The sequence below is a fragment of the Hyla sarda genome, chromosome 11 (genome assembly GCF_029499605.1).
Source record: "Hyla sarda isolate aHylSar1 chromosome 11, aHylSar1.hap1, whole genome shotgun sequence".
Taxonomy (NCBI): domain Eukaryota; kingdom Metazoa; phylum Chordata; class Amphibia; order Anura; family Hylidae; genus Hyla; species Hyla sarda.
Genome location: NC_079199.1, coordinates 52,944,427 through 52,962,334, shown reverse-complemented (window position 1 = coordinate 52,962,334; position 17,908 = coordinate 52,944,427). Strand labels below are relative to the sequence as shown.

Genomic DNA, 17,908 nt, shown 5'->3' with positions numbered 1-17,908 from the left:
TTCTGGACAGCCACTGACTGTTCAGGCATGCTGGGAGTTTAGCAACAGCTGGAGGCACCCTGTTTGGGAATCACTGGCATAGAATACCCCTATGTGCACCCCTGTGCAATCCCTAATTTAGTCCTCAAATGCGCATGGCGCTCTCTCACTTCAGAGCCCTGTCGTATTTCAAGGAAACAGTTTAGTGCCACATATGGGGTATCTCCGTACTCGGGAGTAATTGCACTACTAATTTTGGGGGCTTTTTTTCCTTTTACCCCTTATGAAAAAGAAAAGTTGGGGTCTACACCAGCCTGTTAGTGTAAAAAAAATTATTTTTACACTAACATGCTGGTGTTGTCCTTTACTTTTTATTTTCACGGGAGGTAAAAGGAAAAAAAGACCTCCAAAATTTGTAACGCAATTTCTCCTGAGTACGGAAATACCCCATATGTCGGCGTAAAATGCTCTGCGGACGCACAACAAGGCTCAGGAGTGAGAGCGCACTATGTACATTTGAGGCCTAAATTGGTGATTTGCACAGGGGTGGCTGAATTTACAGCGTTTCTGACATAAACCCAAAAAAATAAATACCCACATGTGACCCCATTTTGGAAACAACACCCTCACGGAACGTAACAAGGGGTATAGTGAGCCTGAACACCCCACAGGTGTTTGACAAATTTCATTAAAGTTGGATGGGAAAATGAAGAAAAAAAATTTTTTTCACTAAAATGCTGGTGTCACCCAAAATTTTTCATTTTCACAAGGGGAAAAAAAAAAAAAAAAGACCCCCCCCCCCCCCCCCAAAATTTGTAACCCCATTTCTTCTGAGTAAGAACATACCCCATATGTGGATGTAAAGTGCTCTATGGGTGCACTACAATGCTCAGATGAGATGGAGCGCCATTGGGATTTTGAAGAGAAAATTTGTCCGGAATTGAAGGCCACTTGTGTTTACAAAGCCCCCATGGTACCAGAACAATGGACCCCCCCCCCCCCACACATGTGATCCCATTTTGGAAACTACACCCCTCATGTAATGTAATAAGGAGTACAGTGAGCATTTACGCCCCACAGGTGTCTGACAGATTTTTGGAACAGTGATCCGTGAAAATGAAAAATTTAATTCTCCATTTGCACAGCCCACTGTTCCAAAGATCTGTCAAACGCCAGTGGGGTGTAAATGCTCACTGCACCACTTACTAAATTCTGTGAGGGGTGTAGTTTCCAAAATAGGGTCACATGTGGGGGGTCCACTGTTCTGGCACCACGGGGGGCTTTGTAAATGCACATGGCCCCTGACTACCATTCCAAACGAATTCTCTTTCCAAAAGCTCAATGCCGCTCCTCCACTTCTGAGCATTGTAGTTCGCCCGTAGTGCACTTCAGGTCAACTTATGGGGTACCTCCATACTAAAGAGATGGGGTTACAAATTTTGGAGGGTATTTTCTGCTATTAACCCTTGCATAAATGTGAAATTTGGGGGGAAACACACATTTTAGTGAAAAAAAAATATTTTTTTTTTTACATATGCAAAAGTCGTGAAACCCCTGTGGGGTATTAAGGCTCACTTTATTGCTTGTTACGTTCCTCAAGGGGTCTAGTTTCCTAAATGGTATGCCATGTGTTTTTTTTTTTTTTTGCTTGTCTGGCACCATAGGGGCTTCCTAAATGCGACATGCCCCCCGAGCAAAATTTGCTCTCAAAAAGCCAAATATCACTCCTTCTCTTCTGAGCATTGTAGTTCGCCCGAAGTGCACTTCAGGCCAACTTATGGGGTACCTCCATACTCAGAAGAGAGGAGGAGAAAAAAAAATGGGGCGCTCCCTGTGTGGTATTTTATGGAAAAGTAAAAAAATGGAAATACCCGTCACCAACACCTATGGTAGCGTACTGACCTTGAATCGATAGTACACAATGGTGGTGGGAAGGAAAAGACGACAGTCTGCTGCTCTCACCCCTTATTATTCCGTCTTTCCAAGGAGGACGGACAAACATGCAAAGTATGAGGAGTAAAAATGGGGGGTATGTTGAGAGCGCTGCTGTCAGATGGCGAAGGTTGGAGTCAAACGGTGTGAGCCAGCACTTATGCAGGACTAACTTTTATTGAAAAAAGAAGTCAAGACAGTAAAAACAGGACAACGCGTTTCGGCGGTCGCTGGCGCCTTCCTCAGGTCCACAATTATAAATTTCACCTGTGCTTCGTTAGGGGGCATGTCAATAAAAGTTAATCCTGCATAAGTGCTGGCTCACACCGTTTCTTGACTCCAACCTTCACCATCTGACAGCAGCGCTCTCAACATACCCCCCATTTTTACTCCTCCTACTTTCCATACTCAGAAGAGATGGGGTTACAAATTTTGGGGGGTATTTTCTGCTATTAACCCTTGCAAAAATTTGAAATTTGGGGGGAAACACACATTTTAGTGAAAAAAAATGTATATTTTTTTTTTTACATATGCAAAAGTCGTGAAACACCTGTGGGGTATTAAGGCTCACTTTATTCCTTGTTAAGTTCCTCAAGGGGTCTAGTTTCCAAAATGGTATGCCATGTGTTTTTTTTTTTTGCTGTTCTGGCACCATAGGGGCTTCCTAAATGCAACATGCCCGCCAAAAACCATTTCTGAAAAACGTACTCTCCAAAATCCCCTTGTTGCTCCTTCGCTTCTGAGCCCTCTACTGCGCCCGCCGAACAATTTACATAGACATATGAGGTATGTGCTTACTCGAGAGAAATTGGGCTACAAATGTAAGTATATATTTTCTCCTTTTACCCCTTATAAAAATTCAAAAATTGGGTCTACAAGAACATGCGAGTGTAAAACATGAAGATTGTGAATTTTCTCCTTCACTTTGCTGCTATTCCTCTGAAACACCTAAAGGGTTAAAACACTTACTAAATGTCATTTTGAATACTTTGGGGGGTGCAGTTTTTATAATGGGGTTATTTGTGGGGTATTTCTAATATGAAGACCCTTCAAATCCACTTCAAACCTGAACTGGTCCCTGAATAAAAGCGAGTATCAAAATTTTGTGAAAAATTTGAAAATTGCTGCTGAACTTTGAAGCCCTCTGGTGTCTTCCAAAAGTAAAAACTCATCAATTTTATGATGCAAACATAAAGTAGACATATTGTATATGTGAATAAAAAAATATTATTTGGAATATCCATTTTCCTTACAAGCAGAGAGCTTCAAAGTTAGAAAAATGCAAAATTTTCAAATTTTTCATCAAATTTTGGGATTTTTACCCAAGAAAGGATGCAAGTTACCACAAAATTTTACCACTATGTTAAAGTAGAATATGTCACGAAAAAACAGTCTCTGAATCAGAATGATAACTAAAAGCATTCCAGAGTTATTAAGGTTTAAAGTGACAGTGGTCAGATGTGCAAAAAACGCTCTGGTCCTAAGGTGTAAAATGGCCTGTTCCTTAAGGGGTTAAGGACCGAGCCCATTTTCACTGTAAGGACCAGACCAATTTTATTTTAGCATTTTTGTTTTTTCCTCCTCGCCTTCTAAAATCCATAACTTTTATATTTCCATCTACAGTCCCATATAAGAGCCTGTTTTTTGCGTGACCAATTGTACTTTGTAATGAAACCTCTCATTTTACAAAAAAATTTCCAGGCGAACCCCTAAAAATATTTTTTTTAGGGAGGAAATTTACATGAAAACCACAATTTTGCACATTTTGGAGGGTTCCGTTTTCACACTGTACAAGTTACAGTAAAAATGAAATGTGTTCTTTATTCTGTGGGTCAATACGATTAAAATGATACCCATGGCTAGATACTTTAATATTTTTGTACCGCTTAAAAAATAAATGAATACTTTTTGTACAAAATCAGTAATCTAAAATCGCCCTATTTTGACCACCTATAACTTTTTAATTTTTCTTTATATAGGGCGGTATGAGTGCTCATTTTTTGCGCCGTCGTCTGTACTTTTTATCGATACCACATTTGCATATATAAAACTTTTAGATAATTTTTTTAGGTTCACGCCGTTCACCGTACAGGATCATTAACATTATATTTTGATAGTTCGGACATTTACCCACACGGCGATACCAAATATGTTTATAATTTTAAAAAATTACGCTTTTTGGGGGTAAAATGGGAAAAACTGACAATTTTCATTTTTATTGGGAGAGGGGATTTTTCACTTTTTTTTTTTTTTTTAATTTTTCAACATTTTATTTTTTACACTTTTTATGTCCCCATAGGGGACTATCTATAGCAATCATTTGATTGCTAATACTGTTCAGTGCTATGCATAGGACATAGCACTGATCAGTATTATCGGCTATCTCCTGCTCTGGTCTGCTCGATCTCAGACCAGAGCGGGAGACGGACAGAGGCAGGTGAGGGGACCCCTGTCCACCATTACAGATAATCGGATTGCCGCAGCAGCGCTGCAGGCGATCCTATCATCTATTTTATCATGCGTATTGCTGCAGATGCCGTGATCTGTACAGATCACGGCATCTGAGGGATTAATGGCGGACATCTGTGCGATCGCGTTTGTCGGCTATTACCGGCGGGTCTTCGGCTGCTGATAGCAGCCGGAACCTGCCATGTATTACGCGAGCACCGCTCCGATGCTCGCGGTCATACACAGGACATAAATGTACGTCCTGGTGCGCGAATTACTGCCAAACCAGGACGTACATTTACGTCCGTGGTCATTAATTGGTTAATAGTTCGGACAGTTACGCACACGCCAATACCAAATATGTTTATTTTTATTGTTTACGTATTTTAATATGGAAAATGGAAAAGGGGGTGATATGAACTTTTAATATGGAAGGGGTTAATGGGTGTTTTTTTTTTTTTTTTTTTTTAAACTTTTCTTAACCTCTTGGGGACACTGAGACCAGACCGGCGATCTGCGACAATTCTGGGTCATACGGATCTCCGGTGACCCAGAAAATAAGGAGGCTGTCTTGGACAGCCCTGATTCCCCCTGAAGGGATAGGAGTGAGGTGGCAGGGGTGCCACCCCTCCTATCGCTGCTATTGGTTGGTCAGAAGCGACCGACCAATAGCAGATCGTTCGGTTTGGTTAAAGGTTCGGTTCCCCCGCTCTGCCCACCCACGGTAGTCTGGGCAGAGGAGGGGGAACTGTGCTGGGAATGGCTATGATCCTCCTCTGTGCGGCGGCAGGCGGTAATCCTCTGTGTCCGGCGGTGGCGATCCTGCTGTTGCCAGGTGTGCTGTTGCCTAGCAACATCTGGAGGGACACGGTTTAGTGGTCTCTAATCTTTAGCCCTCCAGATGTTACAAAACTACAACTCCCCATGCCTAGACAGCAGTTTGCTGTTTGGACATGCTGGGATTTGTAATTTTGCAAGATTTAGAGGGGTACAGTTTGGAGATCACGGTGCAGTGGTCTCTAAACCGTGGCCCTCTAAATCTTGCAAAACTACAACTCCCAGCATGCCCAAACAGCAAACGGCTGTCTTGGCATGCTGGAACTTGTAGTTGCATGCCTCCAGCTGTTGCGTTACTACGTGGAAACTTTTCAAGATGGGTGGTGACCATGGCGGACATTTTTAAGTCGGCCATTTTGAATCCAACTTTTGTTTTTTCAATTGGAAGAGGGTCATGTGACACATCAAACATATTGAGAATTTCACAAGAAAAACAATGGTGTGCTTGGTTTTAATTAAACTTTATTTTTTATACTGACTTTATACTAACTTTATACTGATAGCAACACCGCAGGAGAAATGCTAGCACAGGCTTCCAGTATCCGTAGTTTCAGGTGCTGCACATCTCGTATCTTCACAGCATAGACAATTGCCTTCAGATGACCCCAAAGATAAAAGTCTAAGGGGGTCAGATCGGGAGACCTTGGGGCCCCAAGGTCTCCCGATCTGACCCCCTTAGACTGATCCACGACGACCAATCCACTTTCCAGGAAACTGTTCATCTAGGAATGCTCGGACCTGACACCCATAATGTGGTGGTGCACCATCTTGCTAGAAAAACTCAGGGAACGTGCCAGCTTCAGTGCATAAAGAGGGAAACACATCATCATGTAGCAGTTTCACATATCCAGTGGCCTTGAGGTTTCCATTGATGAAGAATGGCCCCACTATCTTTGTACCCCATATACCAAACTAATACCATCCATTTCGAGCATTCCTAGATGAACAGTTTCCTGGAAAGTGGATTGGTCGTCATGGGCTAGTTGAATGGCCCCCAAGGTCTCCCGATCTGACCCCCTGAGACTTTTATCTTTGGGGTCATCTTGAGGCAATTCTCTATGCTGTGAAGATACGAGATGTGCAGCACCTGAAACTACGGATACTGGAAGCCTGTGCTAGCATTTCTCCTGCGGTGTATATAGTAGTATATAGCAGTGTATACGGATACTGGAAGCCTGTGCTAGCATTTCTCCTGTGGTGTTCCTATCAGTGTGTGAAGAGTGGGAGAAGAGGGTTGCATTAACAATCCAACACAATGGGCAGCACATTGAACACATTTTATAAGTGGTCAGAAACTTGTAAATAGCTCATGAAATAATAAAGTTATGTTAAAACCAAGAACATTGGTTTTCTTGTGAAATTCCCAATAAGTTTGTGTCACATGACCCTCTTCCTATTGAATTAACAAAAGTTGGCGTCAAAATGTCCGGCTTCAAAATGGCCGCCATGGTCACCACCCATCTTGAAAAGTTTCCCCCCTCACATATATTAATGTGCCACAAACAGGAAGTTAATATCACCAACCATTCCCATTTTATTAAGGTGTATCCATATAAATGGCCCACCCTGTAGTATGCCATGTTTTTTTGCTCTCCTGGCACCATAAGGGCTTCCTAAATGCGACATGCCCCCCAAAAAACCATTTCAGCAAAATTTGCTTTTCAAAATCCAAATGTGACTCCTTCTTTCCTGAGCATTGTAGTGCGTCCGCAGAGCACTTGACATCCACACATGGGTTATTTCCATACTCAGAAGAGATGGGGTTACAAATTTTGGGGGGCATTTTCTCCTATTACCCCTTGTAAAAAAGTAAAAAACCATTTCAGAAAAACGCTCTCTCCAAAATCCCATTGTTGCTTCTTCCCTTCTGAGCCCTCTACTGCGCCCGTCGAGCACATGACATACACATATGAGGTATTTCCTTACACGAGAGAAATTGGCTTACAATTTTCGAGACAATTTTTTTCCTTGTACCTCTTGTAAAAATTCCAAAACTTGGTCTACAAGAACATGCGAGTGTAAAAATGAAGATTTTGAATTTTCTCCTTCACTTTGCTGCTATTCCTGTGAAACACCTAAAGGGTTAACACACTTACTGAATGTCATTTTGAATACTTTGAGGGGTGATGTTTTTATAATGGGGTCATTTGGGGTATTTCTAAAAAGAAAGCCCTTCATCCACTTCAAAACTGGACTGGGCCCTGAAAAATTCAAAATAAAAACATGTACATTTTATGATGCAAATATAAAGTAGACATATTGTATATGTGAATCCAAATATAATTTATTTGGAATGACTATTTTCCTTACAAGCAGAGGGCTTCAAAGTTAGAAAAATGCTAAATTTTCAATTTTTTTCATCAAATTTTGGAATTTTTCACCAAGAAATGATTCGACTAAATTTTAGTAGAATAGTAGAATATGTCACGAAAAAACAATCTCGGAATCAGAATGAAAGGTAAAGGCATCCCAGAGTTATTAATGCTTAAAGTAACAGTGGTCAGATGTGCAAAAAACGCTCTGGAACAGTGAAAATTGGCCTGGTCCTTAAGGGGTTATACTTTTTTTAACCTTTTTATTTTTTTATTTTTTACACTTTTAGGAGGAATCATTTGATTCCTCGTACAGATCATTGTGATTCCATAGAACCACATTAATCTGTGTGCTCTGCGCTCGATTCATAAAGCCTGAGCCACTGAACCACCAGGGATGGGATAATGGTGCCTTTAGACGCCACTGTCAGCTTTGACAGCAGCGATCTAAAGGGTTAATTGCCGGCCGTGGCGATCGCTGCATGTCTGCTATTAACGCCGGCCCCCAGCTACAGGAATCAGCTGGGGACCGGCCGGTATGACGCTGTCTCAAGTCGGGAACCCAGGCCACACCACCTTAACGGCAAATGGACAAGTATACACTTCCTTGGTCGTTAAGTTGGTGAAACTCTGCGTGTATTAAAGCGAGCTTTTGTAAAGCTGTTCACAGCACTATAACCCAGTATATTGTATTTATTAGGGGTAAACAGCCTGTCAGATTCTCTCTAAAGAAACATGTAAGTTGATAAAATACTGAATCCAAAATTCACAATACACATAGGATATGCCTCACAATGTCATCGGTTTTGAGGGCTCAAAACTGCAAAGATTCCAATAACAGCCATTTTCTGCAAAGGGATATTACAGACCCTAAAAACGTATTCCTTATCCGCAGGATAAGTGTCTGATCATGAGCGGATAGGAGGACCTAAACGGGCCCCTGACTTTTCTTGCTGCATGGATCTGGGGGTTAGCATGCACACACCCATTGTCTATGGGAGCACCAGAGGTTCCAGAGTACAACTTTTGGGTATCTTTTCATAGACAGTGCATGGAGTTCGTGCCGACCCACCACTCCATGCAGCAGGATTGGAGCCACATTCTGGATAATGTGGGGTCCCATAGGTCTGATACATTTTAGTAGCTGGAACACCCCTTTTAGCAGTGCAAATATACAATGTGTGTGCTATGTGTGAATTCAAAATTCTCTTTTCTTCATTAAAGGTTTCCCTGGAGAAAAAGGCAACTGCTGATACTCGCTTGATTTATATGACCACTGGTGTTCTCCTGCAGAAAATAGTGGCTGCTAAAAGCTTGGCTGAATTCACTCACATTTTTATTGATGAGGTGGGTAATTGACTTTAAAGGGGGTATTCATCCTTATAAAATTGGTGGCGTACTTAAAGTGTGGTTGCTGAAGCCCCTTTAGTATTTACCATCACTTGTACGTGTATTGCTGTATGTTTAGTAAGGTTTTGGCACAAGGTATAAGCTCTTCCTTTATATTTTCCATACTTTTTAAAACCTTCTCCTTGTTTTGGCCCAAAAAATTGCAGTGGGCGTGGTTTAAAGTAGTGGAGTGTCTAAGAAATTACATAGGCAAGTCTGAAGTAATGATGAAGCGCAGTAAGCACCTATTATTCAGGCTTGCCAGCTCGCTCCCATGTGTCCCTGTGCCATGGGAGGGAGCTCGGGGAGACGGGAGTGCAGCGTGTACCCCCTGTGATTTAACCCTTCCACGACTGGCCACCATATGTATTCTGGCTAATTTCGGACATCATCAATCCGGGTGATGTCCGGCATTAACCCTTTGATTGTGGCAACTAAAATGCCGAAGACAATCTCTGGTTGCTCAGTGGAGCTGATCAGGACACCTGCGGCAAAACCTGGAGGGTTCCTACCTTCCTCTGTCCTGTCCGATCGGTGCTCCAATAATGTAGTAATGGAGTGCCAATAACACTGATCAGTGCTGTACTCTAGGCTCCTATGGCACAGCATTGATCAGTGTCTGCTAGCACAGGAGTGCATCTGTGTGTATCCAGCTGTTACAAAACTACAACTGCAGCGGCTTTTGCCGGGCCAGAGACTGCCGCCACCACCCGCTTCTCTCCCCCTGCCGGTCCTGAGTCTAACCACCACAGTTGCCCCACCGCCGCCCCCCATCCTCTGCCAACATCAACGCCCCCCCCATTCTCTGCCCACATACCGCCACCGCCCCATCGCCTCCCCCCATCACTGGTGTTATAATTACCTGTTCCTGGGGTCTGCGATACTTCTGGCTCCGTCGGCATTCTGCGCTGTCAATGTGCGCACTGACGGTGATGTCGCGTTGGGGGACGTCACTGGTCACTGCGCAGCGCACAGCAACAGTGCAGGAACCAGAAGTATTGCGGACCCCGGGAACAGGTAATTAGAACACCGGGGATGGGGGAGGGGGTGGGCGGTATGTGGGCAGAGGATGAGCGGGAGAGGCGATGTTGGGGGGCGGCGATGGTATGTGGGCAGAGGATGGGGGTGGGGCAGGCAATGGGGCGGCAGCGGCGGTATGTGGGCAGAGGATGGGGGGAGGCAATGGGGCAGCAGCGGCGACAATCGTCTCTGGCCGGGGGGGGGGGGCGGGGCATTATCGGCAAGGTAATTGTCGATACCGATAATGTCCACAATCGTGATTATCGGCCGATCCCTAAATTTTAGGGGACATTTTCTCCTATTACTCCTTGTGAGAATGAAAAATTTGGGGTAACGCCATCATTTTAGTGCAAAAAAAATCTAATTTTTAATTTTCATGTCCCACTTTAATGAAAGTTTATAAATCCCCTGTAGAGTGTTAAGGCCCTTGTTACATTCATTGAGGTGTGTAGTTTCCCAAATAGTTGCCATGTGTTTTTTTTTTTTTTTTCTTTTGCTGTTCTGGCACCATTGAAGCTTCCTAAATGTGACATCCCCCCCAAAAAAACCATTTCTGCAAAATTTGCTTTCCAAAATCCCATTGTCGCTCCTTCCCTTCTGAGCCCTGTAGTCTGCTCGCAGAGCACTTAACATGCACATATGAGATCTTTCCTTACTCGAGAGAAATTGGGTTGCTAATTTTCAGGTGCTTTTTGCTCCTTTTACCCCTTGTTAAAATGAAAAATAAAATAAAATAAAAATGGGTCTACAAGAACATAGTATGTATACATAGAATGTAAAAATGAAGATTTTGAATTTTCTCCTTCACTTTGCTGCTATTCCTGTGAAACACCTAAAGTTTCACAAACTTTCTGAATGTTATTTTGAAGACTTTGAGGGGTGTAGTACCTGGGGTTCATTATGCAGGTATTTCTCATAAAAACCTTCAAATTCACTTCAAAACTGAATTGGTCCCTGAAAAATTCCATTTTTGAAATGTCCGTGAAAAAAAAAACAACTGATGCTAAACTTTGAAGCCCTCTGATGTCTTCAAAAAAGTAAAAACATTTCAGCTTTATGATGCCTACATAAAGTAGACATATTGTATTTGTGAATCAATATATAATTTTAAAGTTATTAAAATACTGGGGTATTCTGGCTTTATACATCTTATTGGATAGGGTATAAGATGTATGATTGCTGGGGACCCCCACGATCTTGGTGCAGCCCCCCGCCATTTTGTGCCGTAACGTTACTGCCAAGCCCCCTAGTGACGTCACGCCCCTTCATTCATGTCTATGGGAAGGGACATGACAGACGATAAGATGTATAAAGCCAGATGGGCTCCCCACCCCCCTTTTTTTTCATATAAAATTAAGAGTAAACAAACATATTTGGTAATGACACATGCATAAATGTCCATACTATTTAAAGTGGGTGGGGCAATGCATTTTCTTTGGCCAAGCACATCCTAAATTTTCAAGTTTGACCCAAAATGTTCATTTCGGTGCATCCCTAATATGCTGCATAGAAATAGCCCCTTCTCTAGTAAAAATTAAAATCACATCAGTTTCCCATTTTTAGAAATACAAACAAACACTCAAACATATTTGGTATCGCTGCATGGGGAATTGTCCAACCAACAAAATGTAACCTTAATCCTGTACTGTAAACAGCGTAAATGCAAAACACCAGATTACAAAATTGATTATTTTAAGTAGGGATCGACCGATATTGTTTTTTTAGGACTGATACCGATAATCGGTGGAGGTTAGGGCCGATAGCCGATAACTTATACCGATATTCCGGTATAAGTTATCGGCTATTGATCCCCCCTCGACACCGCTGCAGAGCATTGATTTAAAGCGGGCGCTTTAAATCAATGCACTGCAGTGGCTTTTGCGGTGCCTTAGACTGCCCCCCGCTTCTCTCCCCCTACCTGTCTGGGTGGTCCGGGCCATCCATCCATCTTTCCTGTAGTGTCCGGCGGCATTTCGGGTGGAGGATGAACCGGTCCGGGCTGTCCTTCTTCTCCGGGGGTCATCTTCTCCACTCCAGGCAGGCTCCGGCCTAGTATGCTGCATAGACGCCACTGCGCAGTGATGCCCGTGCGCAGCGGCGCACCTGACGTCACGGCGTAGCGGCGTCAATGCAGCGTACTAGGCCGGAGCCTGCCCGGAGTCTAGAAGATGACCCCCGGAGAAGGACAGCCTGGACCGGTTCATCCTCCACCCGGAATGCCGCCGGACACTACAGGAAGAAAGGATGGCCCGGACCACCCCCATTACGGGTAAGTAAAAAAATTTTTTTTTTATTGACTCGGAGGGTGGGGGAGGGGCCCGACCGGTATAGCGGTATGGGCAAAAATCCATACCGGTATACCGCCCAGCACTACGGGGGACGGTCGCGGTGCGGGGGGGCGGGGCATTATCGGCTTATCGGCAAGGTAATTGCCGATACCGATAATGCCCAAAATCGTGATCATCGGCCGATAATATCGGCCATACCGATAATCGATCGATCCCTAATTTTAAGTCTTATCCCATTCCAGAAAAAAATGAATGAAAAGTCAGTTATATGCAAAAGTACTATTGACAAAAACTACAGATGCACTGTGCAAAAAATATAAGCTCTTTAACCCCTTAAGGACCAGACCAATTTTATTTTTGCGTTTTTTGTTTTTTCCTCCTCGCCTTCTAAAATCCATAACTCTTTAATATTTCCATCTACAGACCCATATAAGGGCTTATTTTTTACGTGACCAATTGTACTTTGTAATGAAACCTCTCATTTTACCATAAAATGTACAGCGAACCCAAAATAATTTTTTTTAGGGAGGATATTTAAATGAAAACCACAATTTTGCACATTTTGGAGAGTTTTGTTTTCACACTGTACGCTTTAAAGTAAAAGTGACGTGTTCTTTATTCTGTGGGTCATTACGATTACAATGATATCCATGGCTAGATAATTTTCTATTTTGGTACCGCTTAAAAAAAAAATCTCAAACTTTTTGTACAAAATCAGTAATATAAAATTGCCGTATTTTGACCACCTATAACTTATTTTTTGCGCCGTCATCTGTACTTTTTTTTTTTATACCACATCACTTTTTATTGATGCCACATATAAAACTTTAAGATCACTTTTTATAAATATTTTTGGGGAATTAAATGTGACCAAAAAAGCAGCATTTTTGGATTTATGCAGTCCACCGTACGGGATCATTAACATTATATTTTGATAGTTCGGACATCTATGCAGGCGGCGATACCAAATATGTTTCTAAAAAAAAAAAATGTACGCTTTTTGGGGGGTAGAACGGGGAAAAAAAGGAAAATTTTCACTTTTATTAGGGGGAGGGGATTTAGCACTTTTTCCCTTTTTATTTTTTTACTTTTTCAACTTTTTTTTTTTTTTTTTACACTTTTTATGTCCCCATAGGATAATAGCAGTCAGTTGATTGCTAATACTTTTCAGTGCTATGCATATCTCAGACCAGAGCTGAAGACCCCCAGGAGACTGCCGGAGGCACGTGAGGGGACCTCTGTCTGCCATTTTAGATGATCGGATCCCCGCGAGAGCACTGCGGGCGATGTGATCATCTATTTTAACATGCGCATTGCTGCAGATGCCGTGATCTGTATTGATCATGACATCTGAGGGGTTAATGGCTGACATCCGCGCGATCACGGATGTCTTTCATTACCGGCGGGTCCCCGGCTGTTGATAGCAGCCGGGTCCTGCCGTGTAGGAAGCAAGCACCACTCCGATGCTTGCGGTCATACACAGGATGTAAATGTACGTCCTGGTGCGCGAAGTACCTCCACACCTGGACATACATTTGCATCCGTGGTCGTTAAGGGGTTAAAGGAGTACTCCAGTGGAAAAGCATTTTATTTTTCTTTAATCAACTGCTGCCAGAAAGTTAATAAGATTTGTAAAGATTTTAAAAATGTTAATCCTTCCAGTACTTATCAGCTGCTGTTTGCTCCACAGGAAGTTGTGTTGTTTTTTTCGGTCTGACCACAGTGCTCTCTTCTGGCACTTCTGTCTATGTCAGCAACTGTCCAGAGTAGGAGCAAATCCCCATAGCAAACCTCTCCTGCTTTGGACAGTTCCTGATGTGGGCAGTGGTGTCAGCAGAGAGCATTGTGGTCAGACAGAAAAGAAGTTCAAAAAGAAAAGAACTTCCTGTGGAGCATACAGCAGCTGATAAGTACTGGAAGATTTTTAAATAGAAGTAAGTTACAAATCCAAGTAAGAAGTAAGTTACAAATTTTTTTCCCTCTTGAGTTCCCCTTTAACCCTTATAGACAATGGATGCACATTTACTTCCATTGCCTGCTCCTGTTATATGAAGCACGCTCAGGAGCTGATCTCGCTTCATACCTGGTGGGTCCCGGTTGCCATGAACTGATCGGGCTGATGTCTGTCATTAACTCTTTGGATGCTTCGATTAAAGTGGATTTCCTGGGCTAAAACATAAGAAAACTAATCCTGAGTAGATCAGTGGGCTGATCGGTACTGTCGAGGCTCCCCGCCATCCGATCGGTGCTCCAGGCAGCCATGGCAGGCTGGAGCAGTGGAGCGCCGATAACACCAATGCAATGCCATTGAATAGCATTGATTAAACAGTGTATGCAATCTAATGATTGCATGTAATAGTCCCCTAGTAAAAAAAAAAAAAAAAGTTCCCTTAAAAAATATGAATTAATCCCTTCCCTTACAAAAGTTTGAATCACTCCCCTTTTCCTTTTTTTTTGTTTTTATAAAATGTTAAAAATAAACATATTTGGTGTCTCCATGTGTGTAAATGTCTGAACTATTAAAATATACGGGCAATGGCGTATACGTAAAAAAATATACCAAAGTCCATAATTGCGTATTTCTTTGGTAATTTCATATATCCTAAAAATATGAATAAAAATCGATCAAAAAGTTCCATCACAACAAAAATTGTACCGATAAGAACTACAGATCACGGCACAAAAAAAATGAGCCCTCACTTAGCTTCGTATACCGATAAATAAAAAAGTTATAGGGGCCAGAAGATCTCTCCTTCTCAGCTCCTTTTCATACTAAAAGTTATAGTTTAAAATTAGTAAAGCAAAACGAGACCTATACATATTTGCCCTGAATTTAGTATTGTAAACCTGACCTGTTTTGTCGGGCTATGCGCCAGATTCTGTCTCATTGCGCCAGAAATAGAAGGAAAACAAAAAACAAAACACCAACTCTCCATTTTACTGAGAATACCCAAAAAGGTGTGTGGCCGTCAGGAAAAGGGGGCATGGTCACAGAAAAGGGGGCATGTCCATGGCAGTTTCATAAAACCCCCCAGATATTTACTAAGAATTCCAGAGACAATGTGGTGGATTTGAGCTGAGGAAAAAACAGATCAGAGCATGTGTAGAAAAAGCAAAATGTAGGGAAAAGTTCAAAATGTAGGGAAACCTTAGTAAATACCATGGGAAAAAACTTGTAGGGAATTAAAACCCACAAAGACAAATACACTCCACTCTTAGTAAATCAGGGCCATTGGGTATAATTTGAATTGTATGGACCTACAGAATAAATATGTGTAATTTTTACCGAAAAAAAAGCACTGCGTAGAAACGGGAGCCTCCTAAGTTTCAAATTATAATTTTTTTTTTACATTTTACCCCACAAATAACTTTTTTGTTTCACCGTAGATTTAGTGGTAAAATTATGTCATTACAAAGTACAATTGTGGCGTAAACAGCATCCCCTTCAAAAACAATAACTCAGAAAAAATATAAAAAAACTTGACTTCTTGATAAAGCCCCCGAGCGAAACGTGTTGGCTATACGAGTGGAGTGTCGGAGTCCGGTCTTGTATGTATCAATGTTATTAGTGTCACTACTGCTATTTCCCATGCACTAGCACTTTGATGGTTATATTCTGCTGCACTGTTCTTTCCTTTTTTGCACATTTCACTTTATTAGTGTGATTTTTATTTTTGCACACATGTTGGGTAGCCAAGCTGTGGATTAGGCTGGCTGTCCTTTATTGTTTACATCACCCCTCCCCCCCACCTTTGTTTTTCTCTCTTATACGCAGCAGTGATTTTAGTCAGTACACACAGTATGTCTGTTTGTTTGATTACATCTTACTTGGCATTAACTTGGACTCCCCTCCTACTCCTAGTAGTTATATCTATAGACATCTATATTATTATATATTTTTACACTACTTCTTTTTACCCCTATTTTTATTCTGTCCTTATGTGTAATAAATTGTACTGAATTAATAATAAACTAAAAAAGTTATAGGAGTCAGAAGAGGACATTTTTAAACGTTTTAATTGTCATGCATATAGTTATGATTTTTTCCAGAAGTAAGACAAAATCATGCCTGTATAAGTAGGGTATAATTTTTTATTTTTATTTTTTAAATATATTTTCATTAAACTTTTGTAAGAAACAAAAAATACATATCAGAACATTCAAAGCATAAGAAAAACAAGAACCAAGCTATCAGGTATGGCATAGCAGAAACGGCAAGTAGAACAATGTCCTCCCTCCCCACCCATCTAAAGCTAAGGCATACAGGTCACGTCCGACAAAACCCATGACGTCTGTCCATGCGCGTTCCCAGTCTCCAATGAAGTATAAGCATCCGAGGCAAAAGCATCCCCTCCCAACCCTACATTAACAATAGAAAAAAAAAGCACAGTCCCCAATTTAGAGGGCTGCACTCTAACTCCTCTAAACCTCCTTTAACTCCCAGATAAATCAGATAAGAGTATTATTAGAGAGCGGAACAACTAGCTTAAGAATCTGGCAAAAGCAGTGCTCCCAGAGAGCCTCTCAGTGACTCCACACTGTACCAAGAGGTGTATCGAAAAGGACGCATAATATCAGCGATCTCCAGTGAGTCAGAATGGGTAACAATAAAAGATTTCCATTTTTGGAAAAAACGTTTAATGCCGGAATCAGAATACCGTTCAGCATCTAGCCTGTCTACTTGTAGGAAAGTTTTCAACTGTGCAATCAACATAGGCAAATCCGGAGTAGCAGCTTCTAACCATGTAGCGAAGAGACACCGTAGGGCTACTATAAGGACCACATGAAGCATCCACAGAAATTTCACACCCTCCATCTCCCCTCCCTCAGGTGGGCACAGTTGATGGAACAAGGATGATTGGGGCGTAAAAGGGATGTGCACCTGTCAATGATCCCAAATGTAAGTCTGTATAAGTCACCAATATTCTGTCAAGTGAGGGTGCTCACAAACTCCATGATATAGGTTAGGAAGTGGGCCTTTACACTTGGGGCAGTTGACAATTCTATCCGGGAAGGATGGGGGAAGGCAAGATGTTAAACCCTTATAAAGCTGCACGGGCCACCTTAAAGTACGTCTCCCTCCACCTTTCATAACATTCTTACGCACTGCCCCCCAAGCCCCCTAACCTCAGTGATCTCAGCATCTCCAGTCCTCCTTTCCCATGTGCGAAACATAAAGGGTAGCTCCCACCATCCCTTTTTTTCCCCTCTCTGTCCCTGCCTATTTCCCATCTATCCCTAACCTCCTCCCTGCCTAATTTGTTTTTTTTTACTATATAAAAAATGCAGTTTTGTCTGCCTGGTAGTGTGCTCACTACCAGGCAGACTTCCCCAGCAGGTGTGACGGCAATGATGCCTGCTGGGGCTGACTTCCGCCCCTAGTTCATCTACACAGGGTGCCTCCAGCTGTTTCACCACTACAACTCCCAGCTTGCCCTGACATCTATTGGCTGTCAGGGCTTGCTGGGAGTTGTAGTGGGGAAAAACTGGAGGCACCCTTTGTTAACAACAATACATGGCCGCGGCGCAACCCGAACCCCGCTACCCGAACCCCCCCCCCCCCCCCCCAACCCACCCACCCCCCAGACATACCAGGACAGTGCAGCGGCGGGCAAGACAGCAGCGAAGGGATGCCGGTAGGCGGGGCCGGCATGCAAGGCCAGGGAGCAGGGGAGCCAATGTGCGCTGCTTCTGTTCTCAGCG

General features: G+C 42.5%; 1 protein-coding gene across 2 annotated transcripts in view; it reads left to right on the top strand.

The window, feature by feature from the left end:
* TDRD9 (tudor domain containing 9) overlaps positions 1-17,908 on the top strand; it is a 318,925-nt gene that overhangs the window by 78,719 nt on the left and 222,298 nt on the right. For both annotated transcript variants that reach the window (XM_056545568.1, XM_056545567.1), the window contains exon 5: positions 8,733-8,855. In XM_056545568.1, coding sequence (XP_056401543.1) covers positions 8,733-8,855 — 123 coding nt within the window. The remainder of the gene's footprint in view (positions 1-8,732; positions 8,856-17,908) is intronic.